A 23,709-nucleotide genomic window follows, 5' to 3' on the forward strand; every position below is an offset into this window, starting at 1 on the left:
GTGCTGCTATAAATAGGCATGTGCAAGTGTCTTTTTCATGTAATGACTACTTTTCCTCTGGGAAGATACCCAGTAGTGGGATTGCTGGATCAAATGGAGATTCCTTTAAAAACTAGAACTACCATTTGATTTGATGTTAGAAATATTTTTATATTTTTTACAAATTTTGAAAACCTTATTTTATAATTTTTATTTTTTCTGAAGTTAAAATTGAGATATTTTAGTTCTGATACTTTATTTGTATTAATACTTTTTTAAACCAATGAGCTGTGTGATTTTCTTTAGCTTTGTCAATTTTGTAATTATAAATGGAATTTTATGTTGCCTCCCTTTCTTCGTGAAAATATTTTCTGCTAAGATAGGGCAGGAGTATTCATAAGAGTAAGATAAGGCTAATTTTCTGAAGAATATCTCAGGGAATGTTAAAATTATTCTCTTTTATTGGTAATTCTTTATTTAAAGGTAGGGTTGATTGATTTTCTGTTCTTTTAAATTTTTGCTCTACAATTTCCTTGTCTCTAAAATGGGTCAGATTTACATACTCTCTACTCTCCAATCATAAGCTTCTTGAAGGTGTATTGAAGTTGCTGGTAAGCCACAGAAATTACATATATGTCAGCATCAATATTTTAAAATTTAGCTGTATGATCATTTTTGACTTTTGATCTTTTGATAACATTTCATTAATTACTGGTGACATTATTCTGTAGTCAAAATGAAAGTATCAAAATACCACAGTTGCAACCACTCAGTTACCTTACTGCCACATATTCATTTTAACTTGCTCATTGTTAGGGCAAAATATGGAATATGAGAGTGATTTATGTTGTCCTTTTAGTAACTGTGAATTTACATTGGGTGGGTGGAATCATAATTTTTAACAGTTGTCTCTGGATGGTAAGATTATGGGTATTTTTTTTCCTTATTCTTATCTTTTAATGAGCCTATTTTAATTTTATCATGGTAAAAAGTCAGAAGAAAAAATGTAATAGAGCCTAGGGAATGTGGAGTTTCAACTGTATCCATTTTCAGTAGTCATAGTTAAACATTTAATGAGCGTCTGGTATATCTAAGTAATGTGCTTTTTGCTGACCATGTTGAATGAGTAAGATTCAAAACAAATGAAACACACACCCAGATTTATGACTTTGAAGAAATTAGGTAATTCAGTTTACATGACATAAAAATTGGGAGACAATGGAGAATGAAAAGATTATCAGAGTTTTCAAGGGAGAAAGGAACCAGTACTTATTGAATGGGTACTATGTGTTATGTTACAAGATTGTCAAAAGAAGTTTACAAGTTTGATTTTATTAGCCCTGTTTTACATATGAGAAAACTGAGCAAAGCAACCTGTCCCAAGTCCGTATAGCTAACAAGTGGTAAGAGCAAGATTTGACTTCAATTCTTTCTAATTCTGTCTAGGACACACCTGTGGCCAATTACAAGCGGAAGGTGTTGGGAGTACAGGTAGAACAAAGAAGGAAAGAGTTTGCTAACTCAGAAATGTCACAAGTGAGATGAGCAGAAAGAAATCTAGCCAGGACAGAAGAGCTGTGTTAGGAACACAATTCAGGGATACCTTTCTGTGCTATAGAAATGGATTTGGGAAAAGAATCAGTAGGCATTTCTGACCAATAGAATGATATACTGAAAATTGTGAAGATACTTTTAGTAATTTGCATTGTTTAAACGTTTAGCAGAGGCACCAAGTCCTCTGAAATCTGTGGTCCAAAATTTCTTCTGCATCCACTCCTTTTATTGTTACTGCATAACTTAGCGACTTCCCATTGAGTCCTCAAAGTTCTGATTCTCAGAAATACCATTTGACCCAGCAATCCCCTTACTAGGTATATACCCAAAGGATTATAAATCATTCTGCTATAAAGACACATGCACACATATGTTTATTGCAGCACTATTCACAATAGGAAAGACTTAGAACCAACCCAAATGCCCATCAATGATAGACTGGATGAAGAAAATATGGTACATATACACCATGGAATACTATGAAGCTATAAAAAAGGATAAGGTCATGTCCTTTGCAGGGACATGGATGAGGATGGAAACCATCATTCTCAGCAAACTAACACAGGAACAGGAAACCAAACACCGTACGTTCTCACTCATAAGTAGGAGTTGAACAGTGAGAACATATGGGCACAAGGAGGGGAACATCACACACTGGAGCCTGTTGTGGGGTGGAGGGCTATGGGAGGGATAGCATTAGGGGAAATACCTAATGTAGATAACAGGTTGATGGGTACAGCAAACCACCATGGTACGTGTATACCTGTGTAACAAACATGCACATTCTGCACATGTATCCCAGAACTTAAAGTAAACAACAACAACAAAACCTCTGGTTCTTTCCCCTCCCTTTTCTCTTCAAGCCTCATCCTACTCCATCAGTGGCTTTCAAATGGTCTTTACCGTGACCCACAGTAAAAAATACTTCTTCTATTGCGACTCAGTGTATACATACATATACAACTGAACCATACATTTCACCAAACAGTTTTTCCTTTTTTTTGTTATTATTATTTTGAGAGAGAGTCTCGCTTTGTTACCCAGGCTGGAGTACAGTAATGTGATCATAGCTCACCGCAGCCTAGACCTCCCTGGCTCAAGCCATCTTTCCATCCCAGCCTCCTAAGTAACTGAGACTCTAGGTGTGCACCATCACACCTGGCTAATTTTTCTATTTTTTGCAGTGGTGGGGTTTCCCCCTGTTGCCCAGGCTGGTCTGGAACTCCTGGGCGGAAGCAATCGGCCCGCGTCAGCCTCGCAAAGTGCTGAGATGACAGGCATGAGCCACCACACTCAGGCACTTTTTGCTCTTATTTGCACCACACCACGGTGTTTTTCATTTCGTTCCATGTTATTACAGACAAAAATGATGGTCAAGACCTACTAAACTGATTTTATTATCCACTAATGGAGTAAATGGGATATTTACGTATGTAACATTGTTTCACTGCCCACAGAAAAAAAATTGTACTCACATTAATTCACTTTACTCCTACAACCACTTATAAAGTAGGTGGATGCGTTTATCTGCCTTTTTATAGATGATGATTCTGAGGCTCTGGGAGGTAAAGTGGCTTTCCCACAGACACAGCTGAGAGACATTTGAGAGATGGGCTGTTACTATGTGGATTGTAGCTGGATGGCGAAAGAGAGAAGACCAGTCCTGTGTAAGCAGTTAGTTCATTTGGAATACCTTTACTGAGCACCTACCCTGTGCCATGCACTGTACTAGCCCCAAGAAGGCAGTGAATATATGGGAAATAAGTTTATCATGAGAAAAAAACAGAAGAAAAATGTAATTGGACCAAGGGAGCAGGGAGTTGCAATTGTATCCAATCTCAGAAGTAATATTCTGAGATCCTCCAGGAGCTCAGACCCTGTGGGAGGAGTCTTAGGGATAATGTTGAAGTCTCATAAAAAGATAATTGAATCTTAAGGACATGGTTTTTATTATATTATGTGCTGGCATCTAGGCAGAAGTGTCTGATTAAGAGATGAAGTAATTAGGGCCATTAGGGATCGAAGACTGGGGAGAAGTAGAATATCAGGGCTCGTGATGAAACCAGCACAGGTGGAGAAATGTGCTTCTGGTTGGAGGTGAAAAGGTGGAATGTGTTGAGCTACTGAGTTCGCCAGGTCTATTGAGAGAGTACAGCAAGGGAGGTGGATGGAGCCTTGGGCAAATGTTGCAGTTAAGTGCTATGGAAAGAAGAGACTTGCTGACAGAGGCCAAAAAACAAAAACAAAAACACAGGCGAAAGAAACAGGACGATGCTACGGGGACATGATTTTCACAATTTCAAAGAGGAGAAGAAAATGGTATTTTGAATCATTAAAGTGTGTATTTATCTGAACTCCTTTTTTTAAACTTTCAGTTCTTACCTCTGGAACGAGAATCTTACTCCCTCATACAATTTTTGAGAAAATAAACCTATGTTTTGATTTTAGGATCATTATGATTGGGGACTTCGTGCTATTAAATCTGTCTTGGTTGTGGCTGGTTCTCTGAAACGAGGAGATAAAAATAGACCTGAAGATCAGGTACTGCAGTGCTAATATGAGTTTGTTGAGTGAGTAGCTGGCCAGCTTCACAGAAATGAAAGTATATGCCTGGATGGTGGGGCATGCACAGCACAACTTTTAAAAAGCATAACATCTATTGTTAATGCAGGGGATTTGAGGATTGGCGTTCCTTATAAGAGGTCACAAGTGTTCTTGAGTACAAAGATATGAATCTGGAAAAGAAAATGTGATTTTACAAGTACTTTTGAAATAGCCCCAAAAACTATTTTGACAGTCATAATCAAATAATTCAGTAATCACTGATTTCCTCTCAGGAACATTTAAGAAATCTGACTGAGTTGGGATATTAATCCTGGAAAATCAGTGAAGACATAATGGGAGAAAGAACATCCATTTCATAGGATGTAAGATGGGCTTGCAGAATGAAACAGGAAAGGAGGGTGCCTAACACCAATGAAATGCTTGATTGGTTGGTCAGAGCTACTGGAGAAATGTTCTGCTGTCATTCCTGGAGAGAAATGATAACAACACATCATGGATTTTTCCCTTAAGTAGCGAGAGCAATGAATATGTGTTATCAGTCCATCTTCACACTGTTACAAAGAACTTCCTGAGACTAGGAAATTTATAAAGAGGTTTGATTGACTCACACACAATTCCACAGGCTTAACAGGAAGCGTAACTGGGAGAACTCAGGAAACTGACAATCATGGAGGAAGGCAAGGGGGAAGCACGAAGCTTCTTCACATGGTGACAGGAGAGAGAGAGAGTGAAGGGGAAAGTGCCATACACTTTAAAACTATCAGATCTCCTGAGAACAGCAAGGAGAAAATCCAGCCCCTTGATGATCCAATCACCTCCCACTAAGCCCTCCAATTTGACATGAGATTTTAAATTGAGGGATATTTATTATGCATTTTTCTGCTTTGCCAATATTTCTCTCTTTTCCTCTTAATTTCCTTGTAATTTAGTACTAGGTCAAGATTTTCTTTCGTTTATTTGTTATCTTGCTTTTTTAAATTTTTGTTGGAATGCTTAGCTCTTTCTGTAAAAGTTATCCTGACGTTTGAGTTACTGCTTTTAAAATCTTTGGCTTACAGCTAAGATAGAACAACAACAACAAAACTAAAAACGTTTGAGATTATCATTCTAAGATTCGCAGAGGACTTTGGACAAAATGATCTGATGAGCTTGATTAATTTAAATTCTGGAGTTTGAGGATTCAAGAGAGAAGGCCCTTAGATTGTTTCTAAAGATCAAAACAGATCATTGGCAGGGAAGGAAAAGTCCTCTTTGCTGTTCTTATTCTAAGGATTGTCCATGGTATCAGTTCAGCCTTCTCATGTTCTGATACCTGAGTTTTAAACATTTAACCTCCCTATTGATAGAATGCCATCTTAATGGAGAACAGTACCAATATCTCATGCTTCACATATGAGGATTAAAAATAGCAAACATCTTTAGTTCTTCAGGTGTTTGTTAGAACTTGTTTTGGCTTTTTTATAAAATATATTTTTTTCCCCTAGGTACTCATGAGAGCATTAAGGGATTTCAATATGCCTAAGATAGTGACTGATGACATCCCAGTGTTTCTGGGCCTGGTCGGTGACCTGTTTCCAACCCTGGATGTGCCCCGGAGGAGGAAGCTGCACTTTGAACAGATGGTCAGGCAGTCTACCCTGGAGCTCCGCCTGCAGCCTGAAGAGAGCTTCATCCTCAAAGTAAAAGGAGCATTTGCTTTTCATGGCAGCTGTTGGGATTGTCAGTTGAAATAATTGTGGCTAACTGATGCTAAAGCAAGATGTTAACTTGTACCCTAAGCTTAACAGGATCTTAATATATGTTTTCAAGCATTTTCATATGGCAGGATTAAGTAAATGTAAGTATTTTAGTAGCCCCACTCTGTAAGGTGAAAACAGATATGATTGACATGGCTTTAAATGTAAGCATACTTTTAGTTAGGTTTAAAAACTTGTTGGTTCTTGGAGACACGCACTAAAAATTTACTTTGTTCTTTCCTCCTTTTTAGAGAGCATCAGAAGTAAAATCATTAGTGTATGCTTTTAATGAGAGGAGAATGACAACGTGTATGAGAATAAGTTAGGTAGATATTATCTGACATATCAAAGCCTTGTGCATATTATTCAGTTTGAGTTCAGTGAATGCATGGACATTAAACACTGTATACATTATCCATTTTAGATATAGGATATAAATCATTACTCAGTTGTAGATGGTGATTGGCTCTGTACAGTGTTTGTTCAATACTTCATGAAGAGTTAATGATTTTTGTAAGTAACCCCTGCCATATACTGAGTACTGCATAAAATCATGGTTTGGCTTTAGTCTCATCCCTGTGGTCTATGTGGGAAATCCAGGAAAAACTATAATTTTCACTTATGGTCTATTTTAACTTTCTCTGAACGTACTGTTGTCAGTGGGGGCTGGCTTGGGTGTAAGGAAAGAAGAATTGGGCAAAAATGGTAGGTTATCTTTTTGTCACCAACTCATTAAAGGAAACCAGCAACTGACCGTTTGCTCTGCAGGTTGTCCAGCTTGAGGAACTGTTGGCTGTGCGGCACTCAGTCTTTGTGGTTGGAAATGCAGGCACAGGGAAGAGTAAGGTATAGTAAATTGCCTAATAGCTTACAGCTATGGAAAGAACATTTGTTGTTATTGTGGTTTGGCCTATTTTCAATGCTACTCAAAAGAATTCCCCACCAAGAAGCCCGCCATAATTTGGGATCAGAATCTGAGACTCTAATCTTGCTGCTTGATCAATTGATCTTTTCCTTTATATTGGGTCAGCGGTAGGGAGAACAAGAAACAAATAGAGCATTGCATTCACATAGGAAAAGCAAGCCGACGTGAAGATTGAGCTTTCCACGTGAGATTTTCAGTATCAGATGAAGGCATTTAGATACACGCCATCCTACCTTATGCACCTTTCAGTACATTTATGCTTGGATTCTTTTATCAAAGATAAACATATTAAGAGACTGTGGAATAAGATATCTGGCTGGAAGATTTGATTGGCTCTAGCCACATTTATCAAACCTATTTTCTTTTCCAAGTCATCCTTGATTCTCCTCCTCATATCATTCAGAAAAACAAACCCAAATATTTTCCTTCAGTACTCCCTCAGAAATATAACCCTCTATATGGCCAAACAAAACCTAAAAATAAAAGGAAGTGGCAAAACCCACATTTTTGAGGTACCTATTACATGCTGTGCTAGGTGCATTATGTATGATTTACTCTGCACAACAATGATATACTATGGGTGTTATTATCCCCATTTTTAGTTCACCGCTTGATTTTGTTTGGTCTTACTGACAGTCCTGGCAACATACTTATTTTCTTGGTTGGCAGACGGTATATGCAGAACTGCATGCATTTTAATTCAGGATGCTTGGGTATAAACATACTTGGTAGCCAACACCTAAAAATAATCAGATTGAGCATATGAGATTTTAGAGGATGGCAGTATATGGAACTTGCCAGTATTTAGATCAGAACCCAAAGTGGAACAACTGTAAGATAAAAAAAAATCTCTGTATAGACATTTTTCTAGTGAAAAATATAATAAATGAAATATTAAAGAAGATAACTGATAGACCTGTAATTATTTTGTTAGAGTAAGTTACAGATGTAGGCCATAGTTCAAGGAAGGATAAAATTAAATTCCATACTTTCCAGTAGATTAATGGTTTCTAAAAATATAAGCTTAATATTCCTAAGGCATTTATTTTCTTTCTTCTAGTCTTCACCAGTTCTGTTCTACTCAACAGGTACGTAACCCAAGATAACCGGAGCACTGCAGCTCAGGATGACGTTTTTTAGCATCTTATCATTTCGAAGTGTTTGTCAATTGTTTATCCGTTTTTTCAAAACCCCTGTGAGTAGGGGTTTTGTCAGCATGATAAATATCTAAGACAAAAGCTACAGCTTTTCAAAGGAGCAAAAGGGAAAGTAAGGGCAGATATTTGAGTGAAGGTATCAATTAATTGAATAGACGTACACTGAGCACCTGTTCTGTGAGTTCGCATTCTCAAGGCTTTTCCTCAATTATCAGGATCAGGGTTTCTCAACCTCAGCACTGTTGACCTTCTGGACTGGATAATTCTGCTATAGGGGGCTATCCTGTGCATTGAAAGATATTTAGCAACCTCCCTGGTCTCTATCCACTAGATGCCCAGAAACCCCTTCCCCTTTCTTCCCCCTAGTCAAGACAGTCTGTTCTTGAGAACCACTGCCCTAAGTCGCTAGATCTCAAAGCATGGCCAGACCAGCATCATTGGCATCAGCTGGGCCCTTGTTGGAACTGCACATTACTGGCCCCACCTCAGACCTACTGAAACAGAAGCTCTGGGATTGGGCCCAGCAATCTGTATTTTAATACCCTCCAAGCAGTTCTGATGTAGGCTACATTTTGAGAAAAACCAATCTTGCTGATTCAGGCAGGGTAGAATTATTTTATTTATTTATTTATTTTTTGAGACAGAGTCTCGCTCTGTTACCCAGGCTGGAGTGCAGCAGGCGGGGTAGATTTTGTAATCAACATGAATGCTTATTTATGTATGGTCCTCCACTTGGCACACATGATTAAAAATCTCAAATGAGAAAGTGACTCCCTTTACTCTAAATGGTTCAAAGAGTCAAGTGAACTGATTCTGTCTTGCTGAGTATTTGTAAGATAAAGCTTTTCAAGATGGTAATGGAAATGCACATATGTGCATTTTTCCCCTTCTGGATCTTAGCACACACAGAGCATCTAGGAGCATATAATGAATAAGGAAAACTCTTCAGAAATCTTTTACTTTCCATTTGGCTTATGTTAGTATTAATTTTTTTGGCTCTTTCCTCCTTCCCCTCAGATTTTGAGAACACTGAACCGAACATATGTTAACATGAAACAGAAGCCGGTTTGGAATGACTTAAACCCTAAAGCTGTGACAACAGATGAACTCTTTGGTTTCATACATCATGCTACCCGAGAATGGAAAGATGGCAAGTAGTATTTCCCCTTTAGAAGTGCTAAAATTTTTTTTTCTATCCAGAAAGCCATTTTTCAATACAAGCCAATTTTAGTCATAGTCACAGACTCACTGTTTATATGTTGGCATTATTGGAAATATAGCAGATCACAACAGCATTTATAATGTATAAATTAAAACTAGATTTGAATAAGTACTTGATTTGCATTCCACGGATTCGTACTCAGAGCTGTTGTGTTTTATCCCACGTCAATTATGTCAGGGCTCCCTGTATATCAGGAGTGAAGTCAACATGAATGCCTCAGGAAACATCTATAAAGTACCTGATACGAGACACTGACTGAAGTTCAGGCAGACATTCCAGGTGCCAGGGACAAAAGTAAATGGGGCATGTTTCCTGCCCTGAGAGTATTTGTAAGCAAACAGATCCCTTTGTGACAATCTGTTAGGAGTTCCTTTTACAGTAAGTGCGCTAACCTTGGCATCATCTTTGAGGCCTGTCTCCCTGTCACACCCTACATCCAACCTCACAGCAAATCCTATAGGCTTTACCTCTAAAATGTATATGAATTCCAGTTCTTCTCACCTTCTCCATAGATGCCACATTAGTTGAAGCCGCCATCATGTCTCGCCTGTACTACGGCAGTAGGTAACCTCCTCCTCCTGGTTTCCCCGCAGTTCATTTGACCTAAAGCAGACAGAGGGGCTTCAAATGTTACTTCTCTGCTTTTGATTTCAAGTGGGTTCCAATCACCTTTAGAATCCAACCTTTTCCATGGCTTTTAAGGCTCTATATGATTGGATCCCTGCCCCTGTCCCCAAATCCCACCATCCCTGACTTCATTTCCCACCGCTTACTATAATCCATTCATTCTGGCCTCTTTGCTATTCCTTGAAGTTGTTCCCATCACGGGGCCTCAGCACCTCATGTTCCTGCCATCAGCAACACTCTTCTGGATGCCTGCATGACTTGCTTCCTTATCTTATTTCAGCATCTGGTCAAACGTCACATCAGAGAAGACTTCCCTGATGGCTGATCTAAAGTAGAAATGCAAATCAAAATCACAATGAGATAGAATCTCACACCAGTCAGAAAGACTATTATGGAAAAGTCAAATGATGCTGGTGAGGCTGTGGAGAAAAGGGACCACTTATAGACTTGGTGGTTCAGTCACTATGGAAAGCAGTTTGGAGATTTCTCAAAAAATTTAAAATAGAACTACCAGTTCACCCAGCAATCCCATTACTGGGTATATAACTAAAGGAAAACAAATTGTTCTACCAAAAAGACACATGCACTCGTATGTTCATTGCAGCACTGTTCACAATAGCAAAGGCATGGAATCAACCTAAGTAGCCATGAAAGGTGGATTAGATAAATAAAACATAGTACATATACACCATGGAATACTATGTAGCCATAAAAAAGAACAACATCATGTTTTTTGCAGCAACATGGATGTAGCTGGAGGCCATTATCCTAAGTGAATTAATGCAGAAATAGAAAACCAAATACTGCATTTCTCATTTACAAGTGGGAGCTAAACATTGGGTACGTGTGGACATAAAGATGGGAACCATTGACACTGAGGCCTACTAGAGGTGGGAGGGAAGGAGAGGAGCAGGGGATGAAAAACTACCTGTTGATTCCTATGCTTACTACCTGGACGATGGCACCATTTGTATCCCAAACCTCAATGTCACACAGTGTACCCATGCAACACACCTGCATGTGTATCATCTGAACCTAAAATAAAAGTTGAAATTTAAAAAACAGTAATAATAAAGCAGGACACCCTTTGTCATTCTCTATCCTCTTGTCTTGTGTACACTCCTTTTTCTGTGGGACAGTTTTTGCTGTCTCAGGCTAGCTTCTGTCTTTTTGTAAAGAACTATGGCAGGGAGAGAATCATATCTGTTTAGGCTGAAAAACTGTGGAAACTCTTCAAATCAGTGACTGTTAGTAAAGTTTGCTGGCTGCTTTATGAATCATGGTGGCAAGTTCCATTAGATACTGTCACTTTTGGCACAAAATACATCACAGAGGAAACATCATACATGCATCAAAACAATTTTGCTCACAATGCTATTAGATTTACTAGAGCTTGAAAAATTTGCAACTGGTAAATCTGTCACATCAAACACACAATGCTTAGATATGTACTAATGGCAAAAAGGACTGTAGATTTAAAATGTTATTGCATATACATCTTGTTAAGGAATGATGAGTTACTATCCCAATGAACACATTTCTGTAAGAGATGTATAGTGCTTCTGAATGCTTTAGCTTCAGAATTGTGCCCTTGAAAATTGTTACAGAAAAATGGAGAAAGGTGAAATAAACAAATATTTGATCTAAAATGGATACTGAACATATGTGTATGAAGAAGGATTGTGGGTCTTCGTTTGGTGTAAGTTTTGAGTTTTATGTACATTACCTTCTACAGATCCCCACAACTGTTCATGAAGGGAAGTTTTTGTTATCTCTGTTTGGCGTATGGGGAAGCTCAGTTGTGGAAGTTAAGGGTCCTTCTCAGTGAGGTGAAGCTTGCACATTGGTAAATAACAGAGCTGGATCTGGAACCCATGTGTAGCTCAAAAGGTGTTAACACACTGCCCGCTAGAAAGAGGCAGCAAAATGGTTTTTATTTAGTTAATAAAAGAGCTTCCAAGATGAATTATACCAACCTATTGTAGAAATAAACAGCACTCAACGACTTTATATATTAGGATTGTTTACTCTTGTTTTATAGGTCTCTTTTCATCCATTCTGCGAGAACAAGCAAATCTTAAGAATGATGGACCAAAATGGATAGTCCTGGATGGAGATATTGACCCCATGTGGATTGAATCGCTCAATACTGTAATGGATGATAACAAGGTGAATAAAACTTCAGTTGTAAACCTTGATTATAACATCCTGAGTGTATTAAGAGTTCCATTCACTTGTTGATGTTAATACTGGTTTTTGCTCATTAACCTGGGATTCTTTATGTAACTATTATTTCGATAAGTGCTGTTTTCCTGATAATTTTTTTTTAATTTCACCATTAAAGAATTTCAGGGAATATGTTCTCTTTGTTTCTTTGAATGCAGCCACCTTTACTGAGAGTTAGATACAGATCTAAGAATTTAGTTTACACATCTTACCACTTTCTAAGAGGTAGGCATAAATTATTATATCTTGTCATCTTTAAGTATAAATACTTAGACAATGAAAGAACGGGTTTGTGCCATATGATAATTGAAATTAACTAGTTCCTATGGCTATGGATTGAATTAAAATGTTTTTCCAAGCTTTTTGCCACAGTTAATTCAGCATTCCCAGCAAAAACAAAAAGTGATGGTACAGGTCTGTGAGATATCATTCAAGCAACACAAGGTCTATTGTTGGGGTCAGCAGAGAGAGATCAGTAATCATCATTACTCCAGAATAGATTTAGTAACCACCTTGAATTAACAGTAATTACTGCTTACTCAACTGAGACACTGTTCATCATAAAATACAGGTTTGGGATCTTTATACTTGTGTAAGTTTCTTTGGACAATTGATAATCATGGTATTTCAGATTCTAAAGAAAGTTTTTTTATGGTATTCAGGTCCTTTCATGTGATTAATTTTTATAATAAATGTCTTATCTTTGGCTTAGTAATAAAATTACTACTATTATGTAAAGGTTGCCATTCACAAGCCCAATTAGGTGAGTTTGTTCCTCAAGGGTCAGTCAGGTCATCTCAGTGGTGAGCTTAGATCTTTATTCAGACTGCACTTCTGATTCAGGACAATGAGCGCACAGCCTGTGGTACTTCTGATAGGGGAAAGTACTTGTTGCTTCTATATGTTTGCAGCATTGCTTTTGCCCATGGGTGACAGTGCACCTCTGTGCACCACTGTGCTGCTCACTCCAGGTGCTGACCCTCGCCAGCAATGAGCGCATCACCCTCACTCCCTTCATGAGGCTTCTGTTTGAAATACATCACTTAAGGAGCGCAACCCCGGCCACTGTTTCCAGAGCTGGTATTCTGTATGTGAACCCACAAGATCTGGGCTGGAATCCGTGAGTATTTCTTTGTTTATTGTAGTAAATTGTATGTAACATAACATTTACCATTTTAATAAATTTTGCTTAAGCACATTCATGTTGTTGCACAGCTATCACCACCATCCATCTCCGGAAGTTTTTTATCTTCCCAAACTGAAACTCTTTATCCGCTAAACAACTCATTGTCCCCTCCTCCCGGCTCTTGGGAACCTTCATTCTACTTTCTATCTCTATGAATTAGACTACTCTAGGTACCTCATATAAATGGAATCATACAGTATTTGTCTTTTGGTGACAGGTTTATTTCACTTAGCATAATGTCTTCAGAGTTTATCCACTTAGCAGCATATTGCAGTATTTCCTTTTTTAAGGCTGAATAGTACTCCATTATGTGTATATACCGTATTTTGTTTACCCATTCATCTATAAATGAACACTTAGGTTTCGTCTGCCTTTTGGCTATTGTGAATAATGCTGCTGTCAACATGGGTGTACAAACATTTCTTCAAGACCCTGCTTTCCATTCTTTTGGCTAGAACTCAGAAGAATTGCTAGATCATATGTTAATTCTAATTTTAATTTTTTGAGAAGCTGACACATTGTTTTCCACAGCTGCTACCCATTTATATTCCCACCACCAGTGGATGAGGCTTCTAATCTCTCCACATCTGTGCCGGCACTTGTTATTTTCCTTTTTTCTTTTTTTTTTTTTTTGAGACGGAGTCTTGCTCTGCCGCCCGGGCTGGAGTGCAGTGGCCGGATCTCAGCTCACTGCAAGCTCCGCCTCCCGGGTTCACGCCATTCTCCTGCCTCAGCCTCCCGAGTAGCTGGGACTACAGGCGCCCGCCACCACGCCCGGCTAGTTTTTTGTATTTTTTTAGTAGAGACGGGGTTTCACCGTGTTAGCCAGGATGGTCTCGATCTCCTGACCTCGTGATCCGCCCATCTCGGCCTCCCAAAGTGCTGGGATTACAGGCTTGAGCCACCGCGCCCGGCCTTTTTTTTCTTTTTTTGAGACGGAGTCTGGCTCTGTCGCCCAGGCTGGAGTGCAGTGGCCTGGGATTACAGGCTTGAGCCACCGCGCCCGGCCTATTTTCCTTTTTTCTAACAGTAGCCATGCTAATGGGCATGAGGTGATATCTCATTTTAATTTGCATTTCCCCGATGATTAGTGATGTTGAACATCTTTTCATGTGCTAATTGGCTGTTTGTACGTCTTCTTTGGAAAAATGTTCACATAAGTTCTTTGCCCATTTTTTATTCAGTGCTTTTTTAAATTGTGCCTGGATCTTGTTAAAATCTTAGTATAAAATTCTAAATATTTATATGCTCACTTGAAGGTATTAGCAATTAAATTTAAGGCTAATGAATTAGACTAATTTAAAGATAATTAAGTTAGCACTGGAATGCCTTTGTCATTTTTACTTGGACATTACCTGATTCACATACCTTGAAGATGTTAAGAACTCAGTAAATATTTGTTGAGTAAGTGAATAAATAATGAAAGCTTATATGGAACACTTATATAAAAAGAAATCACTTAGGTTATGTATGTTTGCATGTATATATACTATGCGTATATGAACAGTTGTAACACTTTGATTTAGAGCAACTTTACGGTGCCCAGTTGCTTACTCCTCAAATGCTTACATTTTCTACAGTTCATTCTGGTTGTAACTTGTCACCTCCAGCATTTGCACTCAGAACTGTAGGAATCGCTGAGCTCTGCCTCTGAACCCATGCTTGTGCCTGGCATGCTTCTTATGTCAGAAATCTTTTGTTTACCTCTCTGGACACACTCTCCAGCCTTCTCACTGTGTGGACCACATTAGTGGGCTCCTTGCCTTCCGGCTTCTGGTTGGTTTGGCTAATGAAGAATCCTGGCAGGAAGTGAGAGGGAGAGAGGACAGTGAGGTCAGGCTATTTATTCTCCTTCCCAACAGGGTCATGTCAGGATGGTTGTGTCCCTCTGTGACTGCAGGTCACAGCTCTTCTTATATCTCTCCATTAAGGCTCTTTCCTTCCAGGTTCTGGCAATTCTTCATTCTCTTGTCCCTCCAGGCATAGGTACAGTAACCATTCCTTGTAATTACTCTCTTGGCATGGTACTGTCCCTTCCATTTTCTCTACTCCTTGCCCACACTTCTGTAACTAGTCCTTTTATTGATCCTTCCCTTATTATCGTGATTTGGGGATGACATGTGTTTCCTGCCAGATGCCTAACTGCTGTACTTCTCCAGGCTGCCTTTCCTGTGTGTACTGACGTGCTCACTAAAAGTCTCATTCCTTACCTCTGCAGCATAGTAGAGCCATGCCCAGACTTTTGCTTTTGACAAAGTCTTTATTGGATATGTTTTGGAGAAGGAGTGATTTTCAAAAGTCTTAAATGGAGTGTTTTTCTTGGTATAATAACTCCTTTCCACACTTGGGATTCTGTCTCCTGGGATGCTTCTATTGGTTGGGAGCTACCTGAGGGAGCCTCTGCAGCAGCCCTGACTCCCTCTGTACAGAGAACCCGGGCACTGCAGTGCATGGCAGCATTCATTTCCTTCATGAGACCTCCTACCCCTCCTGGGTGTGCTCTGATTGCAGTAGTGAACCTCACAGCTCCCGAGGTACATGTCATTCAATCTCAATCCTATCCTGTGGAGATTTGTGCTAACAAAAGCTTGGTCCAAATCTCTGTTTAAAGAAGGACTTTCATGCAATACATCAAAGGTCATGGGTTGGCTAAAGAGACACCCAATTTATATTCCTAAGAGAGTCAAACAACTCTGTCTTCACCATTCGATTTTGCTTTTGGGTTTTTTTGTTTTGTTTTATCCAAAATTATTGGGTAGGTGTTAATTTTCATGGGTGTGACCAAAGAATTCATCCAAGTCATTTTCCAAAATAATGGAAATCTTCTCTAAAAGGTATTTTTCTATTTTCACCTCCCATTGCAATAAACTTTCAATAAGTCACGAAATAGCTATTTTAGGATAAAGGGTATTTTTTCCCCTCCATAGTTATTGGAGACCTTAACATCTTACTTCAATGTAGTTATAGTAACAAAATGATAGCTTTATACATATTAATTCATTTAGTACTCAGTTACCTTCTGAAATAGACATAATTATTAACCCAGTTTTCCAAGCCAATTGCTTAAGTCTCAGTTTTCAGCAATGCTTTTCTCAGAGTCAAAACTTTGAAATAAAGTTCAAAGCTATAGAAAAGCTGGAAAGGTAGTATAATGCACAGCAGAGATGCTTTTCCTGCAATCACTAACCATTTTACCACTTTTACTTTCTGTCTCTCTTTCTCTCTTTCTCTGGCATAGAGGTACATTTTCTACTTTTGTTAATGTTTGCTGAGATATATGAAACTAAGATGGAGACATTAAGACACGTCATCCTGGCCGGGCGCGGTGGCTCACGCCTGTAATCCCAGCACTTTGGGAGGCCGAGGCAGGTGGATCACGAGGTCAGGAGATCGAGACCATCCTGGCTAACCCAGTGAAACCCCATCTCTATTGAAAATACAAAAAATTAGCCGGGCGTGGTGTCAGGTGCCTGTAATCCCAGCTACTCGGGAGGCTGAGGCAGGAGAATGGCGTGAACCCGGGAGGCGGAGCTTGCAGTGAGCTGAGATCATGCCACTGCAGTCCAGCCTGGGTGACAGAGCGAGACTCCATCTCAAAAAAAAAAAAAACTCATCCCTAAGTCTGATTATGAAAGACTAGATACTGCTAGATGACTCTTGGAAGCCACAGCTTTAGATCATCCTCTTTCTTCTATTATTTGAGCTTAAAATATTCTTCTGGCTTTGTATCACTAATACTTTCACCTGTATCAAATGAGCGTATTGTCTTCTTTCCCTACAATCCCAATGTCTCATCTTTGGATACTGTATATATTATAAACATGCAACTTCAGAAATAATTGGTGTACACTGCTAGTCAGCATGTGCTGCTAACTGTCTACCATTTTTCCAGGCCATGGTGAATGACAGAGAACTCGAAGGTTGCTCTGAGGGTAGACTTACAGTCTGTTCAGTTCCTTCTATCCGAGACAACAGGATCCAACCCCAGAGGACTGAGTAATAAATAAAAAGTTTTCAGAGGTCTGAGAACTTTGGCTACTCTAGAAAGTTTAGAAACCACAGGGTTTTAGACTTCACTTAATAAACCTGGTACAGTTCTGGAGGAAAGAGGAACAACTGAGCTGCTGATAGGAGGACTCATTTACAAATTCTGGAAAGCCAAAACTCTCTGTTAATAACCTGCATGTTGCCATTAAGATGATACATTGGGGCATTACAATGTAGCCATTTCCTGAGGTGGGGCACCAACGTGGGTGATCTTTTCTGTGGGCAAGGAAAAAATATGCCATTTTAGTATGCCATTTTCAATTGTATGTAATATAGTAGTAGTCATGTTCACATCTATCGCATCTTTTAAAAATCAAGGGATTTTTTTTGTGAAGCAGTGTTGCAAGAATTGCACACAAGTGCAGCTCTATAGCTTCAGTGTTTGCTGAAGGTAACAGTTTCTCCTTCTAAATTTACCGTCTTTTAATGTGTATTTTATTCCTAAGCTATGAAAGTTTAGCAATAATTTCTACATAAATTTGTAAACTGTCCAGCAACATAGCCATTTTTACTCTCTGTCCTGTGCTGTGTGGTGTGATTGATCCCTAGTAGAGGTCATTTATCTGATTCTCCCCCACACACACTTTTTTTTTTTTTCTCTCAAGCAGAATCAGCTTTTACCACATCTCCTGGTTTGGTTGGACTGACTTTTTTCTGGAGCAACTCTCACTTGTGGAAGTAATTTGTCCAGAAGCATCATTTGCTAGTGGGCTCGGTAGATTTTCTCTGAGACTTTAGTTGCTGCTGATGTGAAGTCGCTATTACCTGCACCCTAAGTGCAAAGCCCACTTCTTCCTTCTGGGCTACTTTTTGAAGTTACTGCTCCTAGTGATCCTTGCCATGGCTTTCTGCTCCCACAGAAACCTGGAAGAAACTTTGTTGGGAAGTGGGGTGTGGGTTTTGTTATATCCATCAGAATCCAGGATGCCAACTCTTGTGCCCAATGGGACACTACTGCCTTTAGGAGAAACACAGGGAGATGGAGCCGTGATCTAACCCTGAGTTTCCCAATGCCACCAACTCTGTACTAATGAGTAACATTTATTGGGAATTTGTCAGATGCTAATGTAAGCACTTTGCACATGCAAACTTACATAATCCTCACAACCACCCCAGGAGGTTCATATTATTACTATGTCCATTTACAGAGGAGAAAATTGAGGCACAGAGAGGTTAAGTAAGTTGCCCAAGGTAACACAGTTTAAAAATGGTGGAACGGAGATGCATATCCAGGCAGTCTCACTTTAGACTTTCCTTTCCCTGAGCAATCCTCTTTTGCCTCTTTTTGATAAGCTCTAGATACAAAATTTCCACTTTCCACTCTGGCAGCTGATATAGGGTAAAATCAGTAGTTGAGAGGGTGGCCTTCATTCCTTTGTCCCCAGGCACTGACACCTGCTTTCCATCGTTCCGCAGTTCCCACTGTCACTACCACACAGAGACACTCTATCAGGTTACTCTTATGCAATTGGACTTCTATTGAAAACCATTTATCTTAGACCTGAAAAAGTTTTGACAGTTGACATTTTATAAATTTCATCAGAGTGTAACATAACTGACTGTTTAGTAAACTCTATTGTGAAGCCTTGCGAAAAGTGAAAGGAGCCTTTTGTCAGATAATCTTCTTGCCTTAATGTCTCCTGATGCTCAAAGTGCAAGGTGTAGCTGAAATTGACCTGTGGTCATACTGCTTCTCTGCTGGCTTCCAAATGTATTTATTCCCCCTGCTTCATCCTTAATGAGAACTTTCTGAGGGATTATTTTTAGTTTAACGTCATACATTTTTGCCCTGTAGACTACTATAGGTGCTACTAAGTCATGCTTTGTTTTACTGATAAGTATTATTTTACTAATACATTAAAGATATTTAATGTATCAAATTGATAACATTTTATGTTTCAGATTACACACACACACACACACACACACCCCAAGCATGAAACGTGGTATCAGAGCCACCTATTGGAAACTTGTTTGCAGCTGTCAGATTGGAGTTACATTCAGTCCATTGAAAAAGGAGGCACTTTGAAATAGCCCCTATGGAATTTTCATCTTTTTATTTGTAACTGATTTCTCATTACTAAATAATTGATGCCAAGATTAATCAAGAAAAATCGCAAACTGTTTTCATAAATAAGGCCTACACTATGGGAATAGTTTGAGCCCTTCAGGAAATGACACACTGCACTTCCTCATCAATGCTCAGTAATGGTCTACTTATATTCCATTATGTTTGGCTTCTAAGTGCTATTAGGATTTCCTTTTACAGTCTTTTCATTAAGGTAAAATGGCCACTAAAACAAGTTTTTAAAGGACCATTTTAAAATATTTGCAGTTTGAGAAATAGAACGAACTCACTAAACGTGTCTCTGAATTGTTGCACCAAGCTGTGTTGAAGGAGGAAACTTTTGACTTGGTGAAATTCTGCTTTTCAAGCCTAGTGTTCAATAAAAGCTTTTCTGTGTTCCTTTTCAGGTATGTGGCCAGTTGGATAGACAGAAGGCGGCATCAATCAGAAAAGGCCAATTTGACTATTCTTTTTGATAAATATGTCCCCGCATGCTTGGATAAGCTGAGAACAAGCTTTAAAACCATCACTTCAATTCCTGAGAGTAGCCTGGTGCAGGTTTGTCTTCGGTTACACCATTTAACATTCCAGTCCTGATGCAGTAGTGTTTGTTGATCAAGACAACAGAAGTTCTTGCTTACCCAAGAAAATGAGAAGATTTCTGGAATTGTTAGATTGCCCCAACTCTCCAGCCCCTGCCCCCACCCCCCATGTTCTCTGGAGCTTTTTGCAAACCTCTATCACATTCTGTTAGCGTTTCAGTTTGTGCTGTCCTTCTTTTCACAATCTTGTGAATGAAGGTTGGAACCAGGTTTTATTGATTTTTTTTTTTAATATCCCCAGATACCTCTTAGCACATAGTAGGTGCCAGATATGTGTTTGTTGAACCATTGTGTTCCTTTCCAGTGTCTTTGCACAGAATTAGAACAACAAAGTTTCAATAGCTTTATTTATTTTTCTGGTTCCTAAGTAACTTGCCCAGAGAAGGTGCTCAGCATGTTTTCTCAATAAAATAAATTTGTGCAATTAAAGATGCCAGCCAGTGAGTAAGAGAAAGCCTCTGAATTCTGCCACCTAGGTGCCACCACTCACAGACCTCCCCCTCCCAAAAATATTCAGGGAGGCGTGTCAGTCTGGATGAAGGGTTCATAATATCCCAGGGATATATTTTTTCTCATTTTCATCTTGAGACAGCTGGTAAGAGTGAAGGGCACACATGATAGGTTGTCATGGAAGCCAATGAAAATAATTCACAGCACACAGAAAGAAGGCTGTGATCTTAATCTCAGCATGAAGAGAAACTATCCCCAGCCCTTACAAGCAAAAAGCTTCGTGAAAGGTTTACAATTCGAAAACCCCCCACACCCCTTTTTTCCTGTAGGAGCAAAATTGCTTTCTAAGTGCTTTGTTACCATTAAGTGAGTGCGTTACCAAATTTGTTTGATGCAAAATTAGACATAGTCACAAGCATAATAAGAGAAAGTTCAGATTTTTTGATAATTCGCGCACCAACTAAATAAACGATAGTCTTCAACAGTAATTATCTGAGGTATAATTTATTTCTGAAAGCAGGTCTGAATTTATTCATTATGAATTAATTATGTAGTTAGCCTAATTAGACTTCCTCTGGTGTAATACTTGCAAAAAAGCATGATCATGTTCTTTCTCAAGTTGACATATATTTGTGTGATTCTCTGTGGTGTGAACTTTTCCATTCAAGAGTAGTGTGAAAATAGGTCAGTAGGAATTAATATGACTTCTGCTCTACTTCTTTCTTTCACTGTATTCAGAAATGGCATTTAATTTTTAGCTTCTTGTAAGCTGTTGTTTTATAGAGTAATTTCTCTTCTGTGGTTACTAATAAGTATGGAAATTTGAGACAAAAATGAATGTAAGAAGATAGTAACCTGAAATGGCTATCTTGAGAAATTAACGCACTCTGTTTTCTGATGTATGATGCCTCTTTAAATTTGGTAAGGTGTATTAACTCTTTCAGATTGTGCATTAAAATATGTTAAGTGCTGACACAGAACTCAAAATGTTTCTCAAGTACTGTGGGAGAAAATAGAAGAAACATGTGGCCTTATTCATGTGTTCGTCTCAGCAGATAGCGTCACATTGAGACCCTTCAGTCTTTTTTGTTTTGATTTCAACAGTTCCTTAGAACAACATGGCTTCTACTAAAAACTAACAAAGCCTCAGTTTTACACTGTTTTTCTTAATAGCAAGTTGGTGAGTTTTATTCTATTAAAAGATTATTTAAAATTGGCAAATGTGGCACAACCTGAAATAATAGAAATCAAGAAAGAAGATTTTAAAATGTAATAAGTGCTCAACAATTTAAATGAAAAGTATTTCCCCATCTTTTATGGCAAGAAAGGAAAGGCACACGCACAGTGCTGATCTGATTTGTGATAGCTTGCGTTGCTGTGTGTATAATAGAGATGAAAATCTATCTTTGCCTGCAAAAACTGGGGGAAGAGTCTCTTGAGTTTTTAGGATCTGTAACAGTGCTAATTAATGACAACTTTCTGTGCTTTAGAGAACTAGCCCCCAAACCTGTTCATTACTTGTTATTATTTCACATGGTGAAGTCCCCTGCAGCAGCCGCGTTCCTCTCGTTGCTGACGCAACTGCCCTAAGCATGGGCTAGGTATATTAGGACCGCCCAGCATGTTGCCATTTCACCTGGAGGGTATGAAGAACACGTGCCTGAGTTCCTGAACAGCATTTCTTTCAAGGTTAAATTCAGTTCGGTGTCCAAAAAACTGCCACAGGCTTAAGCTGCCAGTCCAACATGCTAAATTTATGACAACAGGTGGGAAAGTGGCTGCCAAAGCGCTTACCGAAAGTGGTTTATCTAAATGTCCAACAAGAAGGAACAGTAAAATAAATGCCTGTTCATCCAATGGAATCTTCTGCATCCATTCCAGTGATGGTGTAGAGTAACACTTATTGATAATGAAAGATGTCTTCAGTTTTTAGTCAAGGAAGTGGATTATAGAATACTATTTAGAAAATGGTTTCCTATTTAGAAAAAAGCGAATATGGATATATGCCCTTTTTTTTTTTTTTTTTGGCTTATATGTGATTTTGGTTTGTATACTGATTTTTTTTTTTTTTTTTTTTTTTTTTTTTTTTTGAGACGGAGTCTTGCTTAGTGGCCCAGGTTGGAGTGCAGTGGCCAGATCTCAGCTCACTGCAAGCTCCGCCTCCCAGGTTTATGCCATTCTCCTGCCTCAGCCTCCCGAGTAGCTGGGACTACAGGCGCCCACCACCGCGCCTGGCTGTGTACTGATTATTAACTGGATTGTTTAAATTTTTATTTTTAAAAAATAGTTTGTTATTACCTAGATCATTTTGGTTGAAAGTGACAAGTTTTCTCCTGTTAACTTAGACACCCAAGGTGGTCATTTTTGTCTCTCCCAATGTAGCAAATCACAGTTGGGAAACGATGTACTCTGTCAAGGGTAACACGGAGTTGTAAAAATATTCTTTGAACTTACTCCACTATTTGAAAGATGTTGCCTTATTTGACTATTTCTTTTTCTTTAGACTATATGTGTTCTTTTGGAGTGCTTGCTGACTCCTGAAAATGTCCCTTCTGACAGTCCAAAAGAAGTTTATGAAGTCTATTTTGTATTTGCTTGTATCTGGGCTTTTGGAGGCACCCTGCTACAAGATCAGGTATGTTTAGAAATAGTTAACAGGACCAGTTTCCAGTTTTGTGTGGGACAGGGTCGGGGGAGGTTAAAATATGTGATCCATACGTTTTTGTTATGTTATAGGTCTATACTACTTGCCTTTTCTCTCCTAATCCGTGCATTCTCTAGGTAGTCCCATCCCTGATGGTTCTAACCCCAGCTGACAATGCCAAATCCACACCCCCCAGCCTGGCTGTGTCTTCTGAAAAAGTTCTGTGTTCCAGCTGCCTCTGGGGCTTCACCTCCAGCATGCTCTTCTACAAGAAGCCCCACTCAGTGTGCCTGAGACAGACCATCTCCTCTGCCCCATACTCCAACTTGCCCCTTTTCTTCCTTCTTTTCTTTTGCTCAGTGGTACATTCTTCCCGGTAGCTCCAGTTAAAAATGTGGGAGACATCACTCTTCCTGATTTCTGTGTCCTATGATCTCAGACCCTTTTCAGTTGTACCTGTAAAACAGCTGCCAACCCTGTTCCCTCTTCTCCATTCCTGCAGCCTAAATTCAGAGGCAATGCATCTTTAGATTGGCCTTGGCTATCATGGTGTCTTAGTAGCTCAGATTGCCATAACAAAATAACACAAATTGGGTGGCTGAAGCAATAGAAATTTATTTCTCACAGTTCTAGGGACTAAAACTCCAAGATTATGGTGTCGGCATGGTTGAGTTCCGGCAAGGACTCTCTTCCCACCTTTCAGACCCCCACTTTCCCACTG

General features: G+C 39.1%; 1 protein-coding gene across 1 annotated transcript in view; it reads left to right on the forward strand.

Moving 5' to 3' along the window:
* Positions 1-23,709, forward strand: part of DNAH11 (dynein axonemal heavy chain 11) — a 407,209-nt gene that overhangs the window by 173,710 nt on the left and 209,790 nt on the right. Inside the window, exons 37-44 of the mRNA XM_033192171.1 lie at positions 3,982-4,074; positions 5,583-5,777; positions 6,603-6,680; positions 8,934-9,070; positions 11,784-11,934; positions 12,963-13,111; positions 19,700-19,850; positions 22,848-22,979. Coding sequence (XP_033048062.1) covers positions 3,982-4,074; positions 5,583-5,777; positions 6,603-6,680; positions 8,934-9,070; positions 11,784-11,934; positions 12,963-13,111; positions 19,700-19,850; positions 22,848-22,979 — 1,086 coding nt within the window. The remainder of the gene's footprint in view (positions 1-3,981; positions 4,075-5,582; positions 5,778-6,602; positions 6,681-8,933; positions 9,071-11,783; positions 11,935-12,962; positions 13,112-19,699; positions 19,851-22,847; positions 22,980-23,709) is intronic.

Source organism: Trachypithecus francoisi, unplaced genomic scaffold (assembly GCF_009764315.1).
Source record: "Trachypithecus francoisi isolate TF-2019V2 unplaced genomic scaffold, Tfra_2.0 Lachesis_group4, whole genome shotgun sequence".
Classification (NCBI taxonomy): domain Eukaryota; kingdom Metazoa; phylum Chordata; class Mammalia; order Primates; family Cercopithecidae; genus Trachypithecus; species Trachypithecus francoisi.